Below are 22,913 nucleotides of genomic sequence, written 5' to 3'. Positions count from 1 at the left end.
CTGATTAGGACGCACAGAAGCAAGGTTGCCGGTCAGGTCAACACCATCATGCAGCTGCTCTCTAGTGAAAATGCCATTACCCCAGGAATTATAGACCTTCTGCATCCATTAGGCTGAATTCATGTCTGGTTTAACTTCACGTAAGCCAGGGAGTTATCCAAGGGACAAATTTAGCCCCCCTCCCCCCAGTACTTGCCATATACCAGCAGGGTAGCTAAACAGTTATCATCATTTAATTACTGGATGCACGTGTGACGGGCTAGCTGGCCGTGACCTGGCCCAAGGGTTTTGAAAGGGCAAAAGATGATTGGAGGACTTGGGATTCCCTTTGCTCACCGATCAGGCCCCAGAGACTCACGACTCCCCCCCCTCCCCCCCCCCGTGTCCCAATTGGCCCCTTGGGTCACCTGGAGGGGGATAAAAGGGGAAGTGTGGGCTGACTCAGGAGAGACCAGTGAGGGACAAGGAAGGAGCTTCACAGAGCTGGCAAGAGCTGAGCCAGCAGGGCAGGAGCAGTGCCCTGGAAGATCCTGAAAAAGCAGGACCTGCAGGCAGCAGCGGGACCCTCAGCAGCGCGGCGTGCGGCCCTTTGCAGACCCCTCGCAGGCTGGAGCAGTGCCCCCAGTGGTGGCTATGTGGCAGTGTGCGTGCCTGCCTACCACGTGGGAGATCTGGATTCAAGTCCCAGCTGAAGTGAATTGGGGTGAGTGAGATAACAAGAAGCAAATCTTCTTGCAGTGGGAAGGGGCCATTGTGTTTTCTCCCCTTTCTCCCCCTCCAGGTACCAAGGCCCTATATTTCCTTGTCATTTGACATTTTGCATTTTGTGCCCTTTTATATTTCACCAGCCCACATTGTTTGTTCTGCTGTTTGTGTTTTATATTTTAACCCGTTTTTTTGTCAATGATTGCAAGTGTCTAACCTTTGTTGAATCCTGCCCCTTGGGGCATTGTAGTATCCACTATACCCTCTGCTTTATGCCTGTTATGTTCCCAGTATTAAAAGGTACATGGTTAAGTCCCCATTGGTGGTCTGGCTCTGCTTTATAGGGGAGGAGAGTCCCTACACCTCCCACAGCGCTTGTGCACCTGCTTTGATCCCTTCAGTTGGAGAGGGCGTACCTCTTGGAGTACCACCCGGGTTACACATGTGTGACTGCAACATTTGTTCAGTTTGCTTGTCTAACGTGCCAGGAAACACGATAAATGCCTTTAGACATTTTAAGTGTCACTTGTAGAGACCTGTCTTTATGTTCTTTGAACAGCTCAGAGGGTTTGAAAGCCAAAGGTGGCTTTCTGTCACTTTTTGGCCCCAGGCTCTTTCATCCGAGAGGTATCGGTGGATAAGGACTAGAACGGAGAAACCTCAGGGCTAAATTTGCTAATGCAACCTGAATGAATGTACCTGAGTTGCAAGCCAGGTGGCTCTGGGGCTGGTGGGGGAAGCTAGCTTCCCAGACATACCAACAGCAGGAGAATTAGGGGTCAGTTCTGGGCAACGTTTCACTCCTGCTGTACCACTGGGGTGGAAGAAAGGCCAGAGTAGGCGACTGGCTTCCTGAAAAATAATGATCACCCTGAGATCAGCTTCTCAGGCCGAGAAGTAATACCCATTTGTTTTCTAGTTTAGAGTAAATCCTCCTTATTCTCCTCCCAGGAGGGCTCGTACTGGTATTTCTGCTAGAGACGGTCAGGACCTTTCACCCCCTACAAAAATTGTCATTGAAAACAGAAATGTTCCCACCTTTGTGTAGTGTAACAGTGATGTTGTAGCTGTGATGGTCCAGACATTATGCGAGGGGCAGGGATATGAAGACATGCTTAGGAAGGAAGTCTTGCCTTTGAAAGCTTGTCTAGCTTTATCCCACCCACATAGTGGGTCCTATAAAAGATGTCACCCTAAGAAATCAGTGCCTCTATGTTTGAGGAAAGTTTCCCACTGAAAACAAGCAGGGTTGCATGAACATGCGTATAGATGAGTCTTCGTGGCTGGAAGTGAGAGCTTTTTTTACCTTTTCATCAGAATCCCAAATGTCATCAACAACAACAACAAAAATTGAATATTTTTGGCTAACATTTTCATTAAACCAAACCAAACCAAACCAAACCAACCCCTTTATCAGGACATTTTGCACGTTCGCTGATTGGTCCTTCCCTACTGCGGTGGGACTACTAATGTAAGATGGGGGAGGTTTGAAATGGAAAGCTGTGATTGTTACGCCAATCTTCATGCCATGCCTAATTGGACTTAATGCAGTTAGCAGGAGCTGGACTAATGCGATTAAAGGAGGAGTGGGTCTATAATGCATGTCCTGCGAAATTAATTTTTACTGCACAGTCAGGGAGTCCAAACTCCTTTCCTCCTCTGGCCTTACAGCAGAGACAATGATTGCCATTTACCTCACAGCGGCAGCCTTATCAAGCAGCCGTCACGATGCAGCACCTCTCGCTGAAATCCCTCTCGTTTGGGTTGGGTGCTTTTTTCCCATGAAGGTAAAAGCAATTTTAATGACCTTCTGTCCCACCTGAGAAGGCTATTTATAGTCACAGGCTGGTAGAAAGCTGAGAGCTGCAGACGGATGTCCTGTGCGTGGATGGAGGACTTGCATTCTCTGCCGAATCCATCAGATTGCAGTCTCCTACCGGGCAAAGGCTCTGGTGGGCTGGGATCCTGCTGGCAGACGGTTTGGTGGCCCAGAGCTTGCACCGAGGGGTGATCACGCTGAGGAACGCCAATCTGAAGCGATGAGAAAGGAGGTTGTAAATGATGGGGTTCACGGCAGAGCTCAGATAGAAGAAAACACCTAGGGGAGACCAGCAAAAATAGAGACAGGGAGAGAAAGAGAGAAGGATGCAATTAGTAGGCTGACTATTCTCAGATGAGGAAGTCTCCTCTTCTTAATGCAATAATGAGATACAAGATTCAGGCACAGCTACAAAAAAAAATGTTTGAAAGAACAAAAAGGAAGACGTCTCATGAAAAAGCAACGCTGAAGCTGAATTTGTATGATTTGCCTAACTACCGCGTTCAGTGTTTCCCCACGGCAGCCTGAGAAAAACATTTCTCCCTTGAAGAAGCAATATCTTTTAACTTTGCGGCTGACGGAAACATTCATCCCGAGTGATGAACCTCAGTTGTGGAAAAAGATGCAAAGTTGGCTCTCTTGTAGGTCTGATAAGATTCCCGGCTTGGGGAAGAAATCATCTAGGAGAACACGGTGTTCACTACCCTGGATAGGCGAGAGCAGGTTGAATAGCACGTGTGTTGATCTGTGAATATTTTCAAGAGTTAAGCACTGTCTGCAGCTCACTACAGTTGTCTGTGCCCTGTTTTTTCATTATCTATGCCTATTTGAAGAACACCATCAGGCAATAGTACTAAGTCCTGAAAGTTTCATGAACTCCAGCTTGACATTAAAATCAGCTGCATGCCATGACTGTCAGACGCAAGGAAGCTGTGCAATGCATGCCACATTGAAATACGGAGACAAACCCAACTGCAAGCAAAGGCGGATCTTATCCTATTCTGGAGCAGTATATTTGTCTGTAGTTCTCCACTGCCTTATTTTGTTCCTTGACTGATCGGGGCAGATGCTACTGACCTATTTCCCAGCCCCATTGCTTTCACTGCTATTCCTGCAGGCTGAAGTCAGTATATCCTGGTTTGGTGATTCGGTCATCACTTTTTTTGTGGGCCCTGGAATGATGTAGGTAAAGGAGGGTTTTGCTGTATGGGGATGACAGCACGCGGTAACTAGGACGTGAATTTACAGCACATGAGCTATTGTGCATTTGCGTCCCATGTGGAGACTCTTTGTGTGTGCTGTGTGTTGTAAGCTACCTCACACAACAATATCTTTCTTTGCACACCCAGAGTGTCTATATAGGGAATCAGTGCAAACGAGACCTTTCCTCCTAGCTAGAAAAAAAAATGAGTGAATGACTTGTCCTAGAAAGAAATAAAAATGGTAAAGAACATAACCAAGGAATAATATTTGATCCTCAATATGTATGTGACTATGTATTCTCTCACTGGTTGCCTGAATAATATGAACCAGTCTCTCCACATCGAGTTAACCCTGAGAGCTATGAGTCCACAACTGAGCAAGCCTGAAAAGAAAGAGCTACCTGACAGCACATGGATGAGGTTGAAGACATTGGCCAGTGGCTCCGTCCAGTCCACAACAAAGCTGAAGAAGAGTCGATCAATGTGAAACGGGGCCCAGCAGATGGCAAATACCATCACCAGAACAACTGCCACAGAGAAGGGGAGGAGAAAGAGAGTGAGTTACAGAGATTGCGCGGTGGGCAGTAAGCAGGGCAAGAAGTCCCAGGAAGCTACCAGCAACATCTATCAGTCATTGCCAAGTCACTTATTTGGAAACCTCTTTCACAACCTTTCTTCCCTCTCCCTGCTGTCATCAGCGCTTTCTGCAGAAAAAATATTTCGAACTACAAGAAAATCTCTCTGCTGATTCCCCATCTTAATTTGATAAATAAACATTGATTTTTTTTTTTTTTCCCCCTTCCCCGCCTCCCTCCTTTTTTTTTTTCTTTATTTTTGTGCTCAAGGTTTCAATGGAGCTGACAACGAAGAGGCCGTTTTTAGCTGGGATGGCACTTCGAACCAAATGAACCAACCATGGATAAGGCACGCTTATCAGTGCAGCTTTGGACTTGATACGATATCAGCTGGTGATCTCTTTATCTCTGCATCTTTCACGCAGAAAAAAAACAAAGCTGGGGGCTTAGGATTAATTTCCAGTCGGCATTACCAGGACCCTGCTGGGTACAAAAATCAAGCTTGAGGCAATGTCCTGCTCTTTTCAGACTGGATGGATCTCCCAGCTGACCGTGATTATGCCAGACCAGTCCCAGCATGGTCCTCACTCAGTCTGTAGTGATGGCATGAACACTGCACAGAAGATGCAACCATCTTAATATTTGGTGCTGTACACCGGCAGACCAGAAAGGCAGACTTCTATTAGATTACAGAATTTGATGGAGATTTAAAATGCTTTGAAAGCCTTCAGCAAGGGCCATGGGTGTTTTAGGTTTCTTACCTAAATAATTTGCAAATGCTGGCCTGCCAGGGATAATGATAAGTGTTCTGAAGACAGCTTCAACTTGAGGGAGAAATGCTAGTGGTCAGAGGTATATGGGACATTTCCGTCTGGGTCTCTACCACTTCCAGGGGTCATTAAGGATCCTGACCTTAAAGGTAGGGGAAGGGGAATGAAGGGTGAAGGATTGGCAGAGTTTATCTGGGAAAAGAGTGCAGTTTATGATGGAAATGTCTGTGTAACACCTGCTCCCTAGCCTGTATTTGGAAGTCTACAGAGAGAGCAGCATCCATCCATCCATCCATCCATCCATCTAACCAACCAAGCAACCATCCATCCAACCAACTAACCATCCATCCTGTGTCTTGGGAACATTGCTATTGCTGGAACGTGGGCAAGGATGAATTTCAGCACTCATCCACAACAGAAAGGATCAGACGTGCCAGGTTGATAACACAGCTTAGAGACGCAGATGAGACAGGCAGCTGCCCCACATTTCCTGACACACAGATCGGCTGATGCATCTTAGTTTTGGTGGGGAAAATCTCTCGCCTAAGGCAGGCCTGAGAACCCAACCATATATCCTGCTGAGTTTTAACCCCACCTTCTGTGAGCCCCCAGACATGCTGCTTCCTTTCCCTATGCTTCCTGCCCCATGTTTAAATGAAACGTATACGATACACATGCATAAAACTAAAATGAAGTACTTACATAACATCTTAGTGACTGATTTTCTGGAGGGTCTCTGAATGTTCACAGTCATTTCCTCTGCTTCCAAAGATATGTCTCCTCTCAACTGGCAAGGGGAAAATGAAGGAAAACTTAGAAACAAGGTGTTTTCTCCTGTAGCATTATGGGGTGCATAGAAATGACTCTCATGGCCTGTCTGGTAATGGGCCGCGGATGGAATTCAGCATGCTGCCGATTTGAAAGCAAGCTAGTCTGGGAACGGTTTCCTACTGCACTACATTGCTGCCTACTCGCTTTTTTATATTACCTGAACTCCCCCTTCTTCTGAAAGGTCTTAGTAACCTCAGATGTGTATAGCATGAAAAAGATGCTGTACAAAGGAAGAAGCTGAAGAAGGGTGTTTGAGCCCGAAAGTTTGCAAAGAACAATCTCCCCAACTATTGAGTTGGTCTAATAAAAGAGATCACATCTACCCAAAGAAACTTGTCTGCCCATGTCCTTAGACCAACACGGCTGCCTCCGACAACCCTACAGCTGTACGAAGAAGACACTTTGCTGTAACTGAACGTAGTTCTGGTAGATAGTGTTTGAGCAACAACTTCAGAAGCTGCACTGAGAGAGGCCAGAAAGGTCCTTTTTTATTTTCAACCATTGCAAAACATTGCCAGTTTGGTTTGGGTTTGGCTAATATCAACCTCAACTCAGAGACAGGTTGGATCCAGTAATACAGAATAAGGATGGGGCTGGTGCACTAAAAGGGTTTTGTCTTTTGCCATCTCCAGAAAAGGTTTTGTGAAAATGTACTGGTTGTGGGGGTTGGAGATTCCCAGTCTCATTCAATCCTAATGTGGGGAAAAAACAGTTTAATGAAGATTCGGGTTCAGAAGAGACAGCAGATATTTCTGGCATTACATTATGCATGCCCCCAATACGTTTGTGTAAAGCAGTACCGCTCACTAGCTCATATACAACAGGATTTGGACTATTAAGCCTAGTGAATTTTAGTGTGGTTTTGTCTTTCAAAATATCCAGGAAGGGGGAGGGGAGGCTGTTTCTAAAAGAGACCTGTGTAATCAGCCAATACCCCCAGGATCCAAAAAAAAAAAAAATTAAAAAGACTTGTTAGGACCATGTTGAAAGCCCATTTGAAGCAATGGAAAGCTTTCTGTGGATTTTCAGCGGGCTTGGGGGTCGGGTAATTTGCATCAGATGACGGTGATGAATACAATCCCTATACTCCATCTAGCAGAAACCAGTGGTGCAACCTGCACAGAGATTAAATGCATGCAACTTAGCTACAACAAGAAAGAAAACGTTTTCCCAGCCAGCTTCCCCTTGGCTTTTTACAACAGAAGCAAAGGAAGAACAAAACCAGGGAGATGAGCAAAGCCGAGCCTGTGCCACTATTCAGCTTCTGAGCAGTTACCCTCGTCTCGCGTTAGTGCGGAACAAAATGACTGAAATTAAAATTAATCCTAATGAATTTTGAAGAAGCTAACACTCATGGGAATGCTTTGCAGTGTGCTTTTATTGAGAGCTGATGCTTTGATGATGAAACTCCCACTGGTCAATCTGAGAGGACAATACTTTTGCATTTGTTTTTCACTAGAATTATCCACCACGTTCATTTTATCTGGGTTGGGCTATTGAGATTTTCGTTGTTGATTAGTCAGACAATTTTTTTTCTAGTGAAGATTTTTTTTCCCCCCAGCACCTCCAGAATAGCAATAAAATTTTAATTTTCCCCCATCCCTCTCTTTCCTACCCCCCATCCAAAAAGAAGAAAGACCAGTAAATAAATGCAAGAACATGAATGTGATCTTTTGTCTTCTACCTCTTGTTACCTTCAAGTTGTCTGTGATAAATGGAATATTATAACTTTTCAAAAATGTTTTAATTGTGCTCATTAGAAAAAAAAATCTCACCATTGATTCATTTTGAGGCTAGCGCTCTCACAAAGTGGGAATACACTTAAATGAAATTCTGTTCGATTATAAGGCAATTTGGCATTTGCATGTTTTTCATGATGGTCTTTTGACACGCTCGCCTGAAATCAATGTTGTTTAAGGACTAAGCTTGGTTGATTCGTAACATGCAGTGATAAATGTTGACACAGATTGATTAAAAGCTTTAGCTTCCCTTCGGTGGTTTTTCGGTCTCAACAGTCATTCATTCGAAGTACTCTCCAAAGCCACAGAGAATGTACTACTATGCCACTATCATAAACCAACATGTAACTTTTTTCCTTCGCTTTCCTCCTGTGGGTTCGATAGCGCCGTCATGCTTCGTTTTCAAAAGCTCCAATGACGCTGCGCCGCAGTGTGACCAGGAGGAATAACAAAGGGGAAGTTTGTTGGAAGGCGGATAACTTTGAGCACAGAGCTCAAACATAGAGTCCCAGTGAAAAATTCCACGGTTGGTTCCTCCCAAATGTCACGAACATTTGGATCTGGGGTTTTGATTTGCTTGACCTTTATTACAATGCACCTGATATAAGTTTGTCTTCTCTGGGCGCATCTACAAGTGCACTGTTACTGTGCGGTAACCAAAAATTGCCATGCCTGTACACGCACGCACCTGTACTGTGCAGTAACGATAGCAATTTACATCGACTTGGACGTAAATTTGCTACCTGCATGATACAGGTAGCAAATTTACTCCTAAGTAGTTACTGTGCAGTTAGGCACATGTGGCAGCAAGGCCGTACTGTGTCAGAGCCCTGTTTGTGTGAACTGGTTTGGGATGGACTTTAGTCCTAAATCAGTCCACACACAGCGTTACTGCACTGTAATGCCTGCACATAGAGCTGCCAGTGTAAAAGCCGCTTACTGCGCAGTAAATTACACAGGTAGACACATCCTCTATTCTGCACCTTTACGCTGTTAGCATCCCCTGATCTTGTTAGCCCAAAGAGGGGTGTGATATTTTGGGCACCCCTGTGAGGTTCTCCCAGGGAGTCTTTACTTGTTTTCTGTCTTCATCTGTTGATTTTTTCCTCAGTATAAATTAAATCATTCAGACAAGAAGTATAGGCCTGGTGACCAGGCATGGAAAACCTGCCAGTTCAGCTGTCCTTGACAGCGGTGATTTGTGAGATACATAACGTAGTCTGCATTTGCAATCCAAGCGTTATCCAAAATTGGTCAGGTCCAGATCCAGAGCTTTCGCTCAGACCCTTTACTGCTAACAGCGATACACTGTTCCTCCTGGGAAAAGACTGATGCGACCAAACACATATGTGCCCAATGTAGTTTTTGAGGAGATAATATTTGATTTTGCTGTATGGTGGTCAGAACTATCTGGCACAGAGGTGTTGCACCCTGGATAGTGCCACCTTTCTCGTGCCTCCTCTGTGTTCGCATTCAGGGCTGGCTTTCTGGATGCCCACTCCTAGCTCTGCTACTTATCTGACAAAACAGGTTCAAAGTTAAGATCCTTTTGAAAAGGTTTCTGAGTTTAAAAGAAACCAAACACACACATTGACACTGATTATGAATATAAGCAAAGTCTGCCAGCAAGTTTCTAATTACATGTGGTGAGTGAACTGCAAAGTGGAAAAAACCCGGCCTAAATGGCAGAAAGGACATTAAAACTTAACAGATTCCATTACCTCCACTATAATAATCCTGCATATCAGTAGGAACAAGCATGAAGAGGGTATCTTCATGCATGACCATGTATTTTATTTTGCAAGTTTGCTTTTAAATCCAGGCATCTCTCTTATCTCTCAGTCACAGCTTTCTCTGCAGAATCTAATTCTTCAGCGGTCAACCATTGTACATGCAACAGACCACACGCGACATGATGCAGGACTCTCTGCAAATGATTTTAAATGATGTGCTTCAAGAGAATAAAATGTGTGTGGAGCACAGAACAGGAATCTTTAGGTATTGTAGCATTTTCTAATAGGGACCAAATGTTATAGCCTGAGATCCTGCTCCCATGTATACCCATGCTAACCCAAAGAAAGCATCTAACAAAAGCAATGGTACCATGTTTGACTTCGCATAGCTCACATTAGCATCAAGCACCATCTGAGGAAGAATGCAAGTCTTTCCTGTTTCTGTATTTATAAGAAGTCCATTAATGGCATAGAAGCACAGAAAATTCAGGTTGGAAGGGACCTCAGGAGGTGGCATCTAGTCCAACCCCCTGCTCCAAGCAGGACCAGCCCCAACTACATCATCCCACCCAAGGCTTTGTCTAGCCTGGTCTTCAAAACCTCCAAGGATGGAGACTGCACCACACTCTTTCCAGTGTTTTACTACCCTCCTAGTGAGAAAATTCTCCCTAGAATCTAACCTCAGCTTCCCTTGCTGCAGCTTGAGCCCATTGCTCCTTGTCCTGCCATCTACCACCACTGAGACCAGCCCAGCTCCATCCTCTTTGCAGCCCCCCTGCAGGGAGGTGAAGGCTGCTATTCAATCCCCCTTGGTCTTCTCTTCTGCAGACTAAATAAACCCAGTTCCCTCAGCCTCTCCTCACCAGTCATGTTCCCCAACCATTTTCATTGCCCTCCATTGGATTTTCCAACTTGTCCACATCCTTTCTGCAGTGGGGGCCCACAACTGGACACAGGACTCCAGATGTGGCCTCCCCAGTGCTGAATAGAGGGGAAGAATCACTGCCCTTGACCTACTGGCACCGCTCCTACCAAGGCAGCCCAGGATGCCAGTCGCCTTCTTGCCAACGAGGGCACACTGCTGGCTCCTATCCATCTTATTGTCCCCTGTCACCCCCAGGTCCTTTTTTGCAGAGCTGCTGCCCAGCCTGTCCCAGTGCATGGGATGGTCCTGTCCTAAGTGCAGGACTTTGTACTTGTCCTTGTTGAACCTCAGGATATTTCATTTGGCTCAATCCTCTGATTTGTCTAGGTCCCTCTGAATCCTAGTCCTACCTTTCAGCATATCTACTGCTCCCCTCAGCTCGGTGTCATCTGCAGACTTGCTGAGGGTGCGCTCTGCCATCTTCCAGGTCTTATCTATACATGTCTATGGGAGGAGAATTGGTGTGTGCTAATATCTACTGGGTAGACGTCTATCACAGTCCTCACAAGGGGAACTGGCAGCATCAGCCGGCAGGTTGAGGACTGAATGCAAAATAGAAACATTCTCCCTTTAAGGAGAGTTTCTCCAAGTCATCCTCCATCCCTTTATTGTTCCAGGAACATGTTAAGAAAGGTGGGATGTCCTCAACTCTGGACGGTTCTTCGGGGCTGGTAAAGACATACAAAGCCATCTCTATTGTTTGTTCAATTTAAATCCAACACAGTTCACCGTAGCTGAAAATTATTGTCACCTGATGTCACGTGAAACGTGTGGTGTTCCCCAGGAATCAGTCCACAATACAACACGTCCAAATTACTATTCCTTTTACCAGAGAGGCCAGTCACTGAATGGCTGTGGGATGTCAAACTCACACCCTTCTTTGCTTCTTCCAAAAAACCCTCAGGCACCTGCACTGTCTTGGCCAACAAAAAACAGAGGGCTTCCACCTCCACATCTTGAAGTCACATGCATCGCATTGGATTTCAGCTCCTCATCAGTAAAGTGAGGGTCATAAAACTCATGTTGGTATTTTTCAGTATAAGCTCACTGATCCAAAGGCTTTCCTTCCTGATCCTAGATGGGGATTCTTTTATTCAATCCCCAAACCCTGGGATGGGAAATCTCTTTGCTGCCAGTCACCCACCTGGATGATCTAGTGATGGTGGCCATGTAGATGCTTCAAAGGCTGTTCCTGTATCTCTGAGCCTTACAGGCATGAAGGCACACAGACATCCTTGTGCAGCCATTACAGGATCTTTTTTGTGAATTGTTAGTTTGTGGGCATCCATAAGGAGGTGAGTAACACCTGGCCACAACAGCCCCTACCTGATTCATCCCCTCTCCTCCACAATAATGGCTTGAGTTCTCTGTAGCACAGGCCTTAGCAAGACTGAAAATGCAAACCCAGGTAGTTTAGGGGCATTCTTGATGTCAGTCTAGTCTGCTGAACTGGAATTGCACGATCCAGGAGACAAATCCCATTTACTCCAAACACAAGTTGGACTCTGCAGTTTTAAGTGCAAACTTGCTGCCCTGTCAGAAATTGAACGGCTCCTAATTGTTTCTCCCTGCGGTGCAATGCCAGAAGGTGCTGCTGAGCATTTAGGCTTTGTCGGGGCTGAGACCAGGAAGTGCAGTTACCAATCCCTCTTTCCTCAGAGCCCAGGCTTGGACTATTAGGATGGAAAGAAAACATCCCTGGCTCCAGATTTCAATTGCAGGGTCAAGGCTGAAGTTTTGCAATTCAGGTTTAAACAGCGTGAGATGCCCAGACGAGCCCGGGACTGCTGTCACATAACAGATTTCACGCTCATCACTGCTTTGATATAAATTGCCTGCGACTGAAAATGAGCTAACTGCTGTTTGTTCATCACTTCCATTTAAAAATTAAACAATCTTACCCCTTTACTTGTGCTGAAGCCAAAGGCATTGCAGCTGGGAGTGCATTATGAGAATAAAGCAAAGTAAGCAGGCATAAATGAAAGGACATCTAAGCCTTTACGATGATGAGACTGGGCAGGATCGATGTCGGGTCTCATTCAGAAATCTGAGAGTGGGAGCTGTGACTTGGCACCGATGTAGCACCTCTTCTGCAGGGAGAACTCGGAAAACCTGGGCAACGGTTGCCAGCTACCACTGCCTGCCTGAAGCAAAGGCTTTTCATACCCAGCTCTAGATTTTTTCAGTTCATAATTTAACAGTGAAGATAAAATGCTGCTTTCCTTAATTCCCTTTAGGTTAAGCCGTGCATAATTTGCTGTTTGAATCTATACCTAAGTCCATAAATTGCTGCTTATGGGAGCCTGACCCATTCAGAAAGGTCTCTTGTTTGCTGTAGTTTTTCAGTTATTCACCTACAATCATAAGTACTCCTAGGCACCCTCTTCTCCAGTGTGAAGTGGCACTAAATAGCAGATAACACATTAACGAGGCAATACAGATGTGCCGGCTGATTGTACCATATATCCCTGGAGCTCCCTGCCCTTTCTTTGCAAGGGAGCAAACCTTGCTTCAGCAAAGTTGCATTCTGAGCAGTGTAACTTAGTACCAATGTTTTAAAAACCATACCCAGAAAACCACCCCCCCCCCAAACCAATCCAGCCCCACAATATTTTAGCAGAGTATTTCACAACAGTGCTGTAAAAAAGCTGGTTACATACAGTATAACCTAAGCTGTTTTTCTCCTATATCTCTATTTCAGTTCCCATTGCCAGCAGTCCTGGTTTCTAAAGGCTGCATGGATGGCAAATGGCTATATAGCACGTCTCACTACTTTTAAAAGACTCATTCATTATTTTGTGCTTGCAGCAGTAAACCAGCTTATTTTAGAAGTGCGTTTTAACAAAAGTGTATGATCAAGTAGTGTCCATATCACTTGCCTGCCCAAGAAAGCAGGTGGAGGAGAATGCAATGAAAATGCTAGTCACAAGATGGAAAAAGGCAAGCATTGCAATCCCCCTACTTTTTTTACTCTTTTTTTACACCCCCTTTTGAGCCAAGAACCTGGATCGTCCGAAAACCATACAAAAGATAAATTTAGCACCTCAACAGGGATGCAGAAGTAAGAACCAAAATGATATACATAGATTAGGCCATATTTACCCCCAGCTGGAGGTGTACCAGGGGGTGAATCTGGTACTTTGTTTCCAAGGGAGGTAGTTTTCAATGGGTTCCCTTTAATGGGTGGATGGAAGGACAGCAGGTGTTGCGTCAAAAGGGTTAAATCACCTTTTTTAAAGCAGCTGAGCTAGCAAGAAAGTTACAGGGAAAAGCAAGAAAGGCATCATTCAATTAGGACTTACTTTCAGCCCCATCAGATAGTAGAGGACACTAATGATACCCACAGGCAGCACATAGAAGAGGAGGGAAGTGACCTGGATGATACAGTTGTAGATCCACATAGGCATGACCACGGTGCAGGTGGCAGAGCCGGGGACCAGCGTACCGTTGGGGAAGTGCTGGAGCAAGATGCCGTGAGTGCTGGTGTTGGGGAGAGAGAAGAGGACGGAGAGGACCCAGAGGACAATGATCATCCTCAGCGCACGCTTCCTGGTGCTCTCCAGCTTGGCCCGGAAAGGATGGAGGATGGCGACATATCTCTCCATGCTGACCGTGGTGACGCTCAGGATGGAGGCAAAGCAGACCGTCTCGAAGAGCGCCGTCTTGAAGTAGCAGCCGACGGGCCCGAAGAGGAAGGGGTAATTGCTCCACATCTCGTACACCTCCAGCGGCATCCCAAAAACCAGCACCAGCAGGTCCGAAATGGCGAGGCTGAAGAGGTAGTAGTTGGTGGGGGTTTTCATGTTCCTGTGCTTTATGATCACCAGGCACACTAACAGGTTTCCCACCACCCCGACCACAAAAATCAAGGCATATATTAAACTCATGGGCACGAAGAGGTGACTCCGTTTGGGGCCACATACAAAGGTGAGATAGTCCTCTGTGCTGTTTAGATGCCATCTGAGCGGTTCCTCCTTCCCAGCGAAGTGATCAAGCCATGAGATGTTGGTGATCCAGTCCATGGCTGGTTCTGTTGGGATGAATAATGCAGATCCAGTCTTTTTCCAGGCTGCTTCAAGTCTTCCCCGTGCCACTTTTCTCACGTTTAGAAGGAGAGAGAGGGGGAGAAAGAGGGATGTCCGGTCAGACCTGAAAGCACGCAGATGCTGAGAGATACAGGGTGTATGTACGTCTGGCTTCAGTTGTGGTTTAGCTGTTGTACAAGCTGTTCCCTTGCGAGGAGTCAGATGGAAAGCCCCTCCTTTCACACATATTCATTGGCTAGCTAAGTGCATCAGAGTCTAGGGTGAGAAAGGAGATCCTGGCTATTCAGACCAGCTCTCGTGGCAGATGCATTTACTGTATCAGCGACATGGGGTGCATCCAGCTGGGAATCTGAAATGTTGGATACGTGTCTGGCTGCAAGACTTGTCAGATTTTGAGGAAATGAGCAATGCAGCTTTGGTCCCAAAGCTTTTACAAAATGAGCCTGAAGCTGCATCCAGCTAAAAGCCACAAAGAAAATGCATGGTTTTCAGGTGCAGATTTCTGAGTCCCCATTGATTTTTAGTAATCAGCTTTAGATGGCAAAAAGCCATCTGCAGACAGATTGACTCTCTCCCTGTAGAGATCTGCTTTTGTAGTTCAACTTGTCACATTAGTCCAGGGTACTTTTGCTCGCTGGCATTTTTTTTTTTAAGCTATGAAGTTATTTTGTTGAATATTCTGCAAAAAGGGTTTTACTTTTGCTCCTTATTGGTATCAGGAGTTTGTGTTTTTGTCACTGGCTTCTTGTTTCCTCAGAGGCAAGAGACATTCAGGTAATGGTGGATTTTAGCCCAAATCTGAATCCTGACTCCACTTCACTGGAATCTCTTTGGAAAAAAAACAACCCATTTCTTTCTCAGGAGAGTTGGATGCATACAAATGTGATGTCTCTTTGACGGGTCCAATCCATTCCTTATTTCTCCTTATCACTTGTTTCACTGTGTCTCGACCTCTCCACAACAGCCAAGCACCTTCATGCACATTTCCACATCCAGCAGAATACACCTCCCTACCATAATGGCTGAGTCCCAATAGATCAGGCAGCTCTTTATCAAGGTATAATTCAGTGCTGTATTGAAGCAATACAGAAATTGCTTCAAACAGGTTTCCTTTTTTTACAACCCCCTAGCACATATAATTTTGCAGTGCAGAAAATGTAACTCTTTAGAACAAGGTTGTGGGGAAAGCAAAAAACTCTCTGTTCTTGCATAGGAAGGGCTCGGATCTTCAGTAGTAGAAAAGGACTATTTGGTGGTTTCTACACTTTAAAATCATGGAAAGCCCCCATTGTAGTATGACATACCAAGCAGAATATGAGTTAAAATAACCCACGGAAAGAAAGGCCAGGGCAAAACTTTCTGCATTTAGTAGAGAGACAAGGTTCTTTGGGTGAATATGAAATCTTTTATTAGACCAACTTAAATAGTTGGAAAAAAAGATTTTTTTAGCGAGCTTTCAGGTTTAAACATGGCTACAACCTACACCCCTGCATTTAGTAAGCACTTTTCTCAGACTGGGGGTGCTTGGGTGGAACAGCCCCATCACATTTCTTATGGATCCTCTGAGTATCAAAAGGGGGTTTTCTACCAATCTCTGCAGCAAAGGATGAGCTGGGCAGGTAGACGTGGGGAGCGGCTCTTCTCCCCACCCCTGTGCACCAGTAGGCTAGTGGGCAGCACAGCAGGTGGCACGAAGCTGGCTAAATGGCTTTTCTAGCATGAAAGGATGCCAGATGAATCCTCGGCAGCCCCTCCAGACTGGTTAAAGAACCCTTAGAGCTGCTCTGGCGGTCCCAAGATACCTTATGCAGACTGAAGATAAAACATCTTTTTCCACCATGGGAACTGCCGAGCTGACCAGACCTTGGAGCAATCTCCCTGTCTCCTGTCCCTTGCTGGCAGCAGATTTTTCCACGGCAGATGCAAAAAAAACCCCAAAACACAAACCCCTGGAAGCAGCAAAGAAAAAAAATCAAGGATTTGCAAAGACAGCTGTGCCCCAACCCCAGTCTGTCAGCGGGTGGCTCACACTTGATGGAAAACAATGCTTTTTTTATCCCTCCAGTATTTTTTTGATTCTCTTTATGTAACTTGCCGTGTCTTTCTCACCAGGGGATATCTGCATGATAACAATCCCCGTTGCAATAGACACCAGGTCGCCCCTGCTAACAGTGAAGAAACCACCTGGAGGCCGGCGTCCCCTCCCATCTGTCCCACCGAAGCTTCCCAGCCCGAGCCAAGGCACAGCAGTTCGTCCCAGGGGCAGGTTGTTAATAGCTAGCTGGATGGAAATGTACGGGAGATCTCTATTGAAATAAAAGTCAGAAGCATTGCTCTAAATGATGATTGCTGCACACCCTTCACTTATGTCAAATATATTCCTCCTCCGTTTGCAATGACCTCCCCAGCTTCTCTGACTTCCGTTCATTTAGCAAAATGAAATGTTTTGTTGGATTTTGCCTTTCGGTGCGCAGGAAGGGCGTTCTTTTGACCCATTTCTTCCTTCCTTGGGTATTCAACTCCAAAAGGTCTCACTGCATTTCAGACATCAGCGGCTACTTTGAAGGCATTATAATTGATCCTTGGCTCCTTATGGGTAGGAACAAAGGAGCCGTCATACAGGATGAAACCCATAGACCATTTATTCTAGCGTCATGTCTCTAACAACGAGCGGCATCAGACATTCAGCGAAACCTTGCTATAGTGCTGCAGATAATCAAACGCTTCTTTGTCCTTTGCCTGACTTTCAGACCTTAATCTTTCCCTGGCATTTCTTCCATCTCTCTCCTGCTTTTTATCGTCAAGAGGTCCCACCAGCTCCCCTCTGATATTTTAGGTACAGGGTAATAACAGCATGGGTGGAGCAGCGCTAACAGGTGCATAGACTATCTGGGAAACTTGGAAAGCATCCGCATTGACCTACACCTGCGATTTATTGGTTGATGCTTTGAAAATATCTGCAGAAGACCTTTCTGCTGTTATTATTGCACAGAATCATTAGTTCCTTTAAAGAAAATGAAAAAGAAACAACAGGTTCCACTTGGCTTGAACTCAACTTTAAAGGAAAGAAAATTGAAATCAATTGAGCTGTTCACAAAAAGAAACCAACTGAGGAGCAATCTGATAATTTTATTATATACACACGCGCACACACACACACACACACACACACACGTGTGTGTGTGTGTGTGTGTGTATATATCTATATATAAATATATAAATATATAGCTAGGTATATATATAGATAGATATATACATAGATATTTGTGAGGAAAACTACTGTACTATAAGAATAACAGGCAAAGTTACATGAGGGTGCAGTCATGCCCATGGCTCCCCATCCTACCTGTCCGTGCTCATGTTTTCTAGGTCTACCGTCCTTTCGTCCTTCCTTTCTGTGTTTATTCTCTTCGATCCATACTGTGCTCAGATTATGGTGAGTACCAGGTCAAATGTACCTTAAGAGTGGTATCACAGGGCCAAAAACCAACAAGAACTATTCCTGAAACATTAACTAATAAAAAAGTCATTGTTTCCCCCCACTGGTCAATCATGCAGTTGTCTGCAAAACTTTGTCTTGCCTTGATTAAGCAACTCGGCTCCTGCCCTCGAGACAGGATGCCGAGGATGAGAGAGACAGAAATGCAATTAAGTTGGTTTCTCAAAGTTTTCCTGAGTCCTGTCTACTGTTAAACTTGCAACGAGTGCTGGAGTCCTGTGTCCAGGTGTGGGCCCCCCACTGCAGAAAGGATGTGGACAAACTGGAGATGGTCCAGTGGAGGGCAATGAAAATGGTTGTGGGGCTGGGGGACAGGACTAGTGAGGAGAGGCTGAGGAAAGTGGGCTGATTTAGTCTGGAGAAGAGAAGACCCAAGTGGGATTTGATAGCTGCCTTCACCTCCTGCGGGGGGGCTGCAAAGAGGATGGAGCTGGGCTGTTCCCAGTGAGGGCAGATGGCAGGACAAGGAGCAATGGGCTCAGGCTGCAGCAAGGCAAGTTGAGGTTGGATATTAGGAAAAACTCTCTCACGAGGAGGGTGGTGAAGTGCTGGAGCAGGTTACCCAGAGAGGTGGGGGAGTCTCCATCCTTGCAGGTTTTTATGGCCCGGCTAGACAAAGCCTTGGCTGGGATGATGTAGTTGGGGCTGGTCCTGCTTGGAGCAGGGGATTGATCTCGATGTGACCTCCTGAGATCCCTCCCAACCCTCATGTCCTATGATTGTATGTTTTCAGGTCTGGTTATCACATACAAAAACTGAAGGCTAATCAAGGCACTTTCTATATGCCTTTTCCCACAAAATGGAAACAAAACCCATTATTCCTTTCTTCAACTTCATTTAATCCATGCGGCATTTTTCACGGTGGGGCACCATGCCAAGATCTAACTTTTTGCTTCCAAGTCAATGCCTGTTATTAGATACTTGTGACAGGAGTTCATGATGAAAGTTGGCAATTCAGAGCATACGTTTCAGTGAAGCAAACTGAATGACAGATCGAATCAGCAGTAGGAAACCCAGCTGGACGCACCGGACACATAGGTCTTGCTTCCATCATAAGTGCTGTCCTCTCCACGGACGATGAGGTTGTGGGAAGGTGTCAGCCCCTCATTACCAGGAGCCAACGGTGGTTCTTTGTTCCCTGAACTAGCACAGCCATCCAAGGCGTAGCGAAGTGTAAAATCATTAGATATTTAATACAGGTTTTTTTAGGGTACCCATCAGTGAGAGTAAAAGGTTGAGCAACTTCCAGTTCTAGGGAAACGTGGATAAAATCAGGTCGAGTCATAAAGCCGCATGGCTAGCCAGTGTCTATCAATCAATAAGCAAATGAAGTTATTCTGATTGATATCAGCTCTGCGTCTGGTCTATGGAGGCTTATATTTTATGGCTAGACAGGACAGCCATGATGATCTAATCTTGCATAACTCGGGTCACAGGAGTTCATCCCGTGATGAAATCCAGCCTAATTAACTTGAACATATCTTTTAGAAAAACATCCAGTCTTGATTTAGAAGCTCCAAGAGACGTGGGATCTGTCACAGCCCTTGGCAAGCTGTTCTAACACGTATTTACTCTTGCTGGTCCGAAATTGCGTTTCATTTCCAATGTGAATTATTCCAACTTCCAGTTCTAGCCCCCGGGTCACTGTATATCTTTGCCTGTTAAACAGCCCGGTGCCTTCAGCTGTCTCCTCTCTCTGGGAGTGCAGGAGAGGAGGTTCAAACCAGAGATTGGCAAGTGCTGGTCCCTCAGACCTTGGGTGTGCTAACTCATTTCTGCAAATGAGAAAATTACTGAGAAACAGAGAAAACTTATGGCTTACAGTCCCCGAGTTTAGCTACATCAGGTTGATTAAGGATCTTTGGCTCCTTCCCTAGGGTTTTTTGTGGTTTTTTTCATCCCATTGCAGGGGCGCAGGTCTAGCTTTCTCTGCATCCATTACAAACCTTTGACATGCCACGACGCATTCAGATTTATTGCGTCTAAATGATGCGGCCTGCCGGTCAGGCTGAGTGCGTGGAATCAGCTGCTACACGAGGCAGATCTGAACTAACCTTTGAGCATCTCAGTGCAAGTTATTTTTCAGTCATTCATGCTTTTCTTCGCTAGTTCGCATGGCTGTGTGCAATGTCTGATATCCCCGGGATATGAATCAACATGCAAAAGAAGTGCATTTCAGAAGGACTGCATAAAATACCAAGGAAGACACACAGTCTTCTAGAAGCAGCGTGCCATCATTTTGATATCGCGCTGCTGGGTTCAACTTGATCGGATGGAGATGAAGGTGGAGCAAAGGGGAAGGGATCAATTCAGTTTTATTCTTAGATTTCCCCACCATTTTTTGACAGGCCCCACACCAAAATGACGTATAGATAAGATCCCTCATTGCTGATCCAATGGGCCTGAGAATATCTCGGGCAGTGTGTACAACACTTCAAACTGCTACCACGTGGGTCTCTCTGCAACACGGGGGAATCCTCCCCTTTGCTGGAGTTACTTTTAAATGGTTTCTCCAAAGAATAAAAAAAGATCAAACTTCCAAATATGCTTTGCCGTCCCAAGTGCATTAGGCTGCTTTCTTCAACTTTCCAAAGAGCCAAGCCAACGTGGAGCAAAATGTGTTGTAGACCCACTTTGTTGTAAAAGCACTAAAGTTTGTCAGGCTAGGAGTTATAGCTAATTTAATCCACTCGAGTACTGAACAACATAAGACTGTATTGGATTTGAATGCTCTTCACCTTTGTGAAGTAACAATTATCTTCATTCCTCACTATTAGGTCTGCAGATAATCCGCCCTTATTTTCCACTTTTATGCACCAGCAGCCACCCCGCCAAGAATCATTTAGCAAATAAGCTGAAAGCCTCTAGTCCTAATACCTTGTGTAAGCACCTAAACACATACAGAAAATATGGAAGGTTCATCAATCCCGTAGCCATATGGGCTAAGACCACAAGGTCTTTTCAACAGCACGCACCTTATCAATAGAAATGCAAGATGAGCAACCGTGTACAATGTTTGGAAAGCCCGGATGCTCACAACCGCCTAGAAGCTCACCAGTATTGTGCTCGGAGATTCATTCAGGGCTGTTCCGCGTACTTAGTGACCTTTTTCTTACAAAATCCTCTCAAAATTAAAAGCTATTTGGTCACAATTGTAGGCTTGCTGGACCTGTGCAAAGGCATGCAAGACCTTTGACATGTAAGCATCCCTCAGGGATTGTAAACCAGCACATGCTTGGTAAAAAAACATTAACATATCATTATTGTTATTATTATTATTCCTCTTCAGAGTTTCTGTGTCCTTGGGAAACTGGAGAGGAGCATGTTCCCAAAACATATAATATTCGGAAATGATGCAAAATCCATCCCTATTGTTCAAAGTGAACCTGGAAATGGCAAGAAATGCGTCTGTTCTTCTTGGTATGTATCTTTGGTTTGCATACATGTTTTTAGTGGATTTTTTTTCTTTTTTCATGAGGAATGATGGATGGGAGCCAAGCACAGGGTACAGGGCTGGATGCACACAGGTGATCAGAAAGAAAAAATAGCTGCATGGAAAGTGGTTTCCAATTCAAAATGAAATGACTGTTTTCCGGGAGGGGAAAAAAAAATCAAAGAGCAGATCCACCAGCAAATGCATTGAAATTGTAAGTATGACAAAGAATGAATCAGAATCCCAGAGTCAGGAGCCAGACTGCAAACCCATCATGCCAAACCTTTATTACTTATTCAGAAGGAATTGGATTATTCTCAGCAACCAATGGGTATCTGCGTCCTATTATAGCCTGGAGGTATGCTGCGTTTTCTTCCTTCATACACAGAATATATAGTGCTGTTCTGACGAGGTCACCCGAACTGGGTTGTCTGATCTACAGGGGACTAAAAAGCTTTATTTGCCTTTTTCTGCCATAATTCACCGCTACCTCCTTACAGCACATAACGCAGGCTGACTTGACTCAGGTAGTTGTCGCCTTGTGCTTTGAACCAATATACTTCATTACAAGAAGAAGCAGAAACTTATAGTCCACTGTTGCACAAAGACCTGACTGACAGGCTGATGAGGTAGATGGCATGAAATTATTGAGCATTCATACACTCAAAGGATGTGCTGGTATTGGATTTACCCCAGGTTCATGAGATTTGCTTATAAAAGCACTTAGACTGTCCCTGAAATGTTGAAATAACACATGTCCATGGGATACTTATTCTTTTAAGGCAAATTGCAGCAGAATTCCTGAACCAGACTTTTTTTGCTTTAAAAAAGAAAAGAAAAAAGGATTTAAGGTTGCCTAAGAGGAACACACATCCCTGCAAATTCTTTAGGTTTTATTCTTAGTAGGACTATACATATGTTCTTTTATAGTAGGACAATACTCTGTTTTCCCCTAAATATAGAGAAGCAATCATTTATTGTATCTGGAGCCATTCACATGCAGAACTTTGTCACTAGTATATAGAAATGTAAATTGTTCAATCAGGGAAGTAGACATGATTTTTTTTCTTCTTTAGATTTGTGAGGAGGTTGCTTATATTTTCTATACAGAGGAGTTTAAAATGAGTTTTCTTCTAGCAAGACTATTGCCCTGCACTCATTAGAAAAACCACCCTATGAAAACACTTGCCAGGATCTTCCATGTCCTCCTTCATCAGTCCATGTTAGGTTTGCTTCTTGTCTTCAGAATGGATAATAGTGACCACCTGCCTGCCTGTTGTGACTGGAATCAAAGCTATGAGACATGGAACTAATGAAGACTCCTTTATTGAGGATGTAATTTCAGGCACTAAAGTAGTGTCAGAAAATGCTTTCTTTCACTAGTTCTTTCTCCATACTCTGATTAACTATATTTTGCTTCACTGAAATGCAATCACATAAGGTAGGGTTTTCTGAAATATCCCTTATAAAGAAAATGAGAGAGAGACAGCGAGAGAGAGAGAGAGCGAGCAAGAATTCTAGTGGCAATAATGATGAAAAAATCCCTGAAAGAAGGATAATTTATTGTAGTTTGCAAAGGGCCAAATGAACCTGGTACACCACCTGGGCAACAGCGATCATCGCCTGCTGGAATTCA

At 44.8% G+C, this 22,913-nt stretch overlaps 1 protein-coding gene across 1 annotated transcript; it reads right to left on the bottom strand.

The window, feature by feature from the left end:
* Positions 1-2,477: 2,477 nt before the first annotated feature.
* Positions 2,478-14,507, bottom strand: NMUR2 (neuromedin U receptor 2). The gene is made up of 4 exons (XM_019506105.1): positions 13,602-14,507; positions 5,774-5,858; positions 4,128-4,253; positions 2,478-2,803 (listed from the first exon to the last, which is right to left on the bottom strand). Exons 1-4 carry the CDS (start codon positions 14,319-14,321, stop codon positions 2,544-2,546), a joined length of 1,191 nt encoding a protein of 396 aa, XP_019361650.1. The 5' UTR covers positions 14,322-14,507; the 3' UTR covers positions 2,478-2,543.
* Between the last annotated feature and the right edge of the window lie 8,406 nt (positions 14,508-22,913).

Source organism: Gavialis gangeticus, unplaced genomic scaffold (assembly GCF_001723915.1).
Source record: "Gavialis gangeticus isolate Ggan-Ray unplaced genomic scaffold, GavGan_comp1, whole genome shotgun sequence".
Taxonomy (NCBI): domain Eukaryota; kingdom Metazoa; phylum Chordata; order Crocodylia; family Gavialidae; genus Gavialis; species Gavialis gangeticus.
This window is presented reverse-complemented; position numbering and strand designations above follow the sequence as displayed.

Coding starts and splice junctions, on each gene's coding strand:
- NMUR2 (XM_019506105.1), bottom strand. CDS start 14,321: ATGGACTGGATCACCAACATCTCATGGCTTGATCACTTCGCTGGGAAG. Junction 4,254..5,773: donor ATCAGTCACTAAGATGTTAT/GTAAGTACTTCA, acceptor TCTCTGTGGCAG/TTGTTCTGGTGATGGTATTT. Junction 2,804..4,127: donor CCTCATCCATGTGCTGTCAG/GTAGCTCTTTCT, acceptor GGTCTCCCCTAG/GTGTTTTCTTCTATCTGAGC.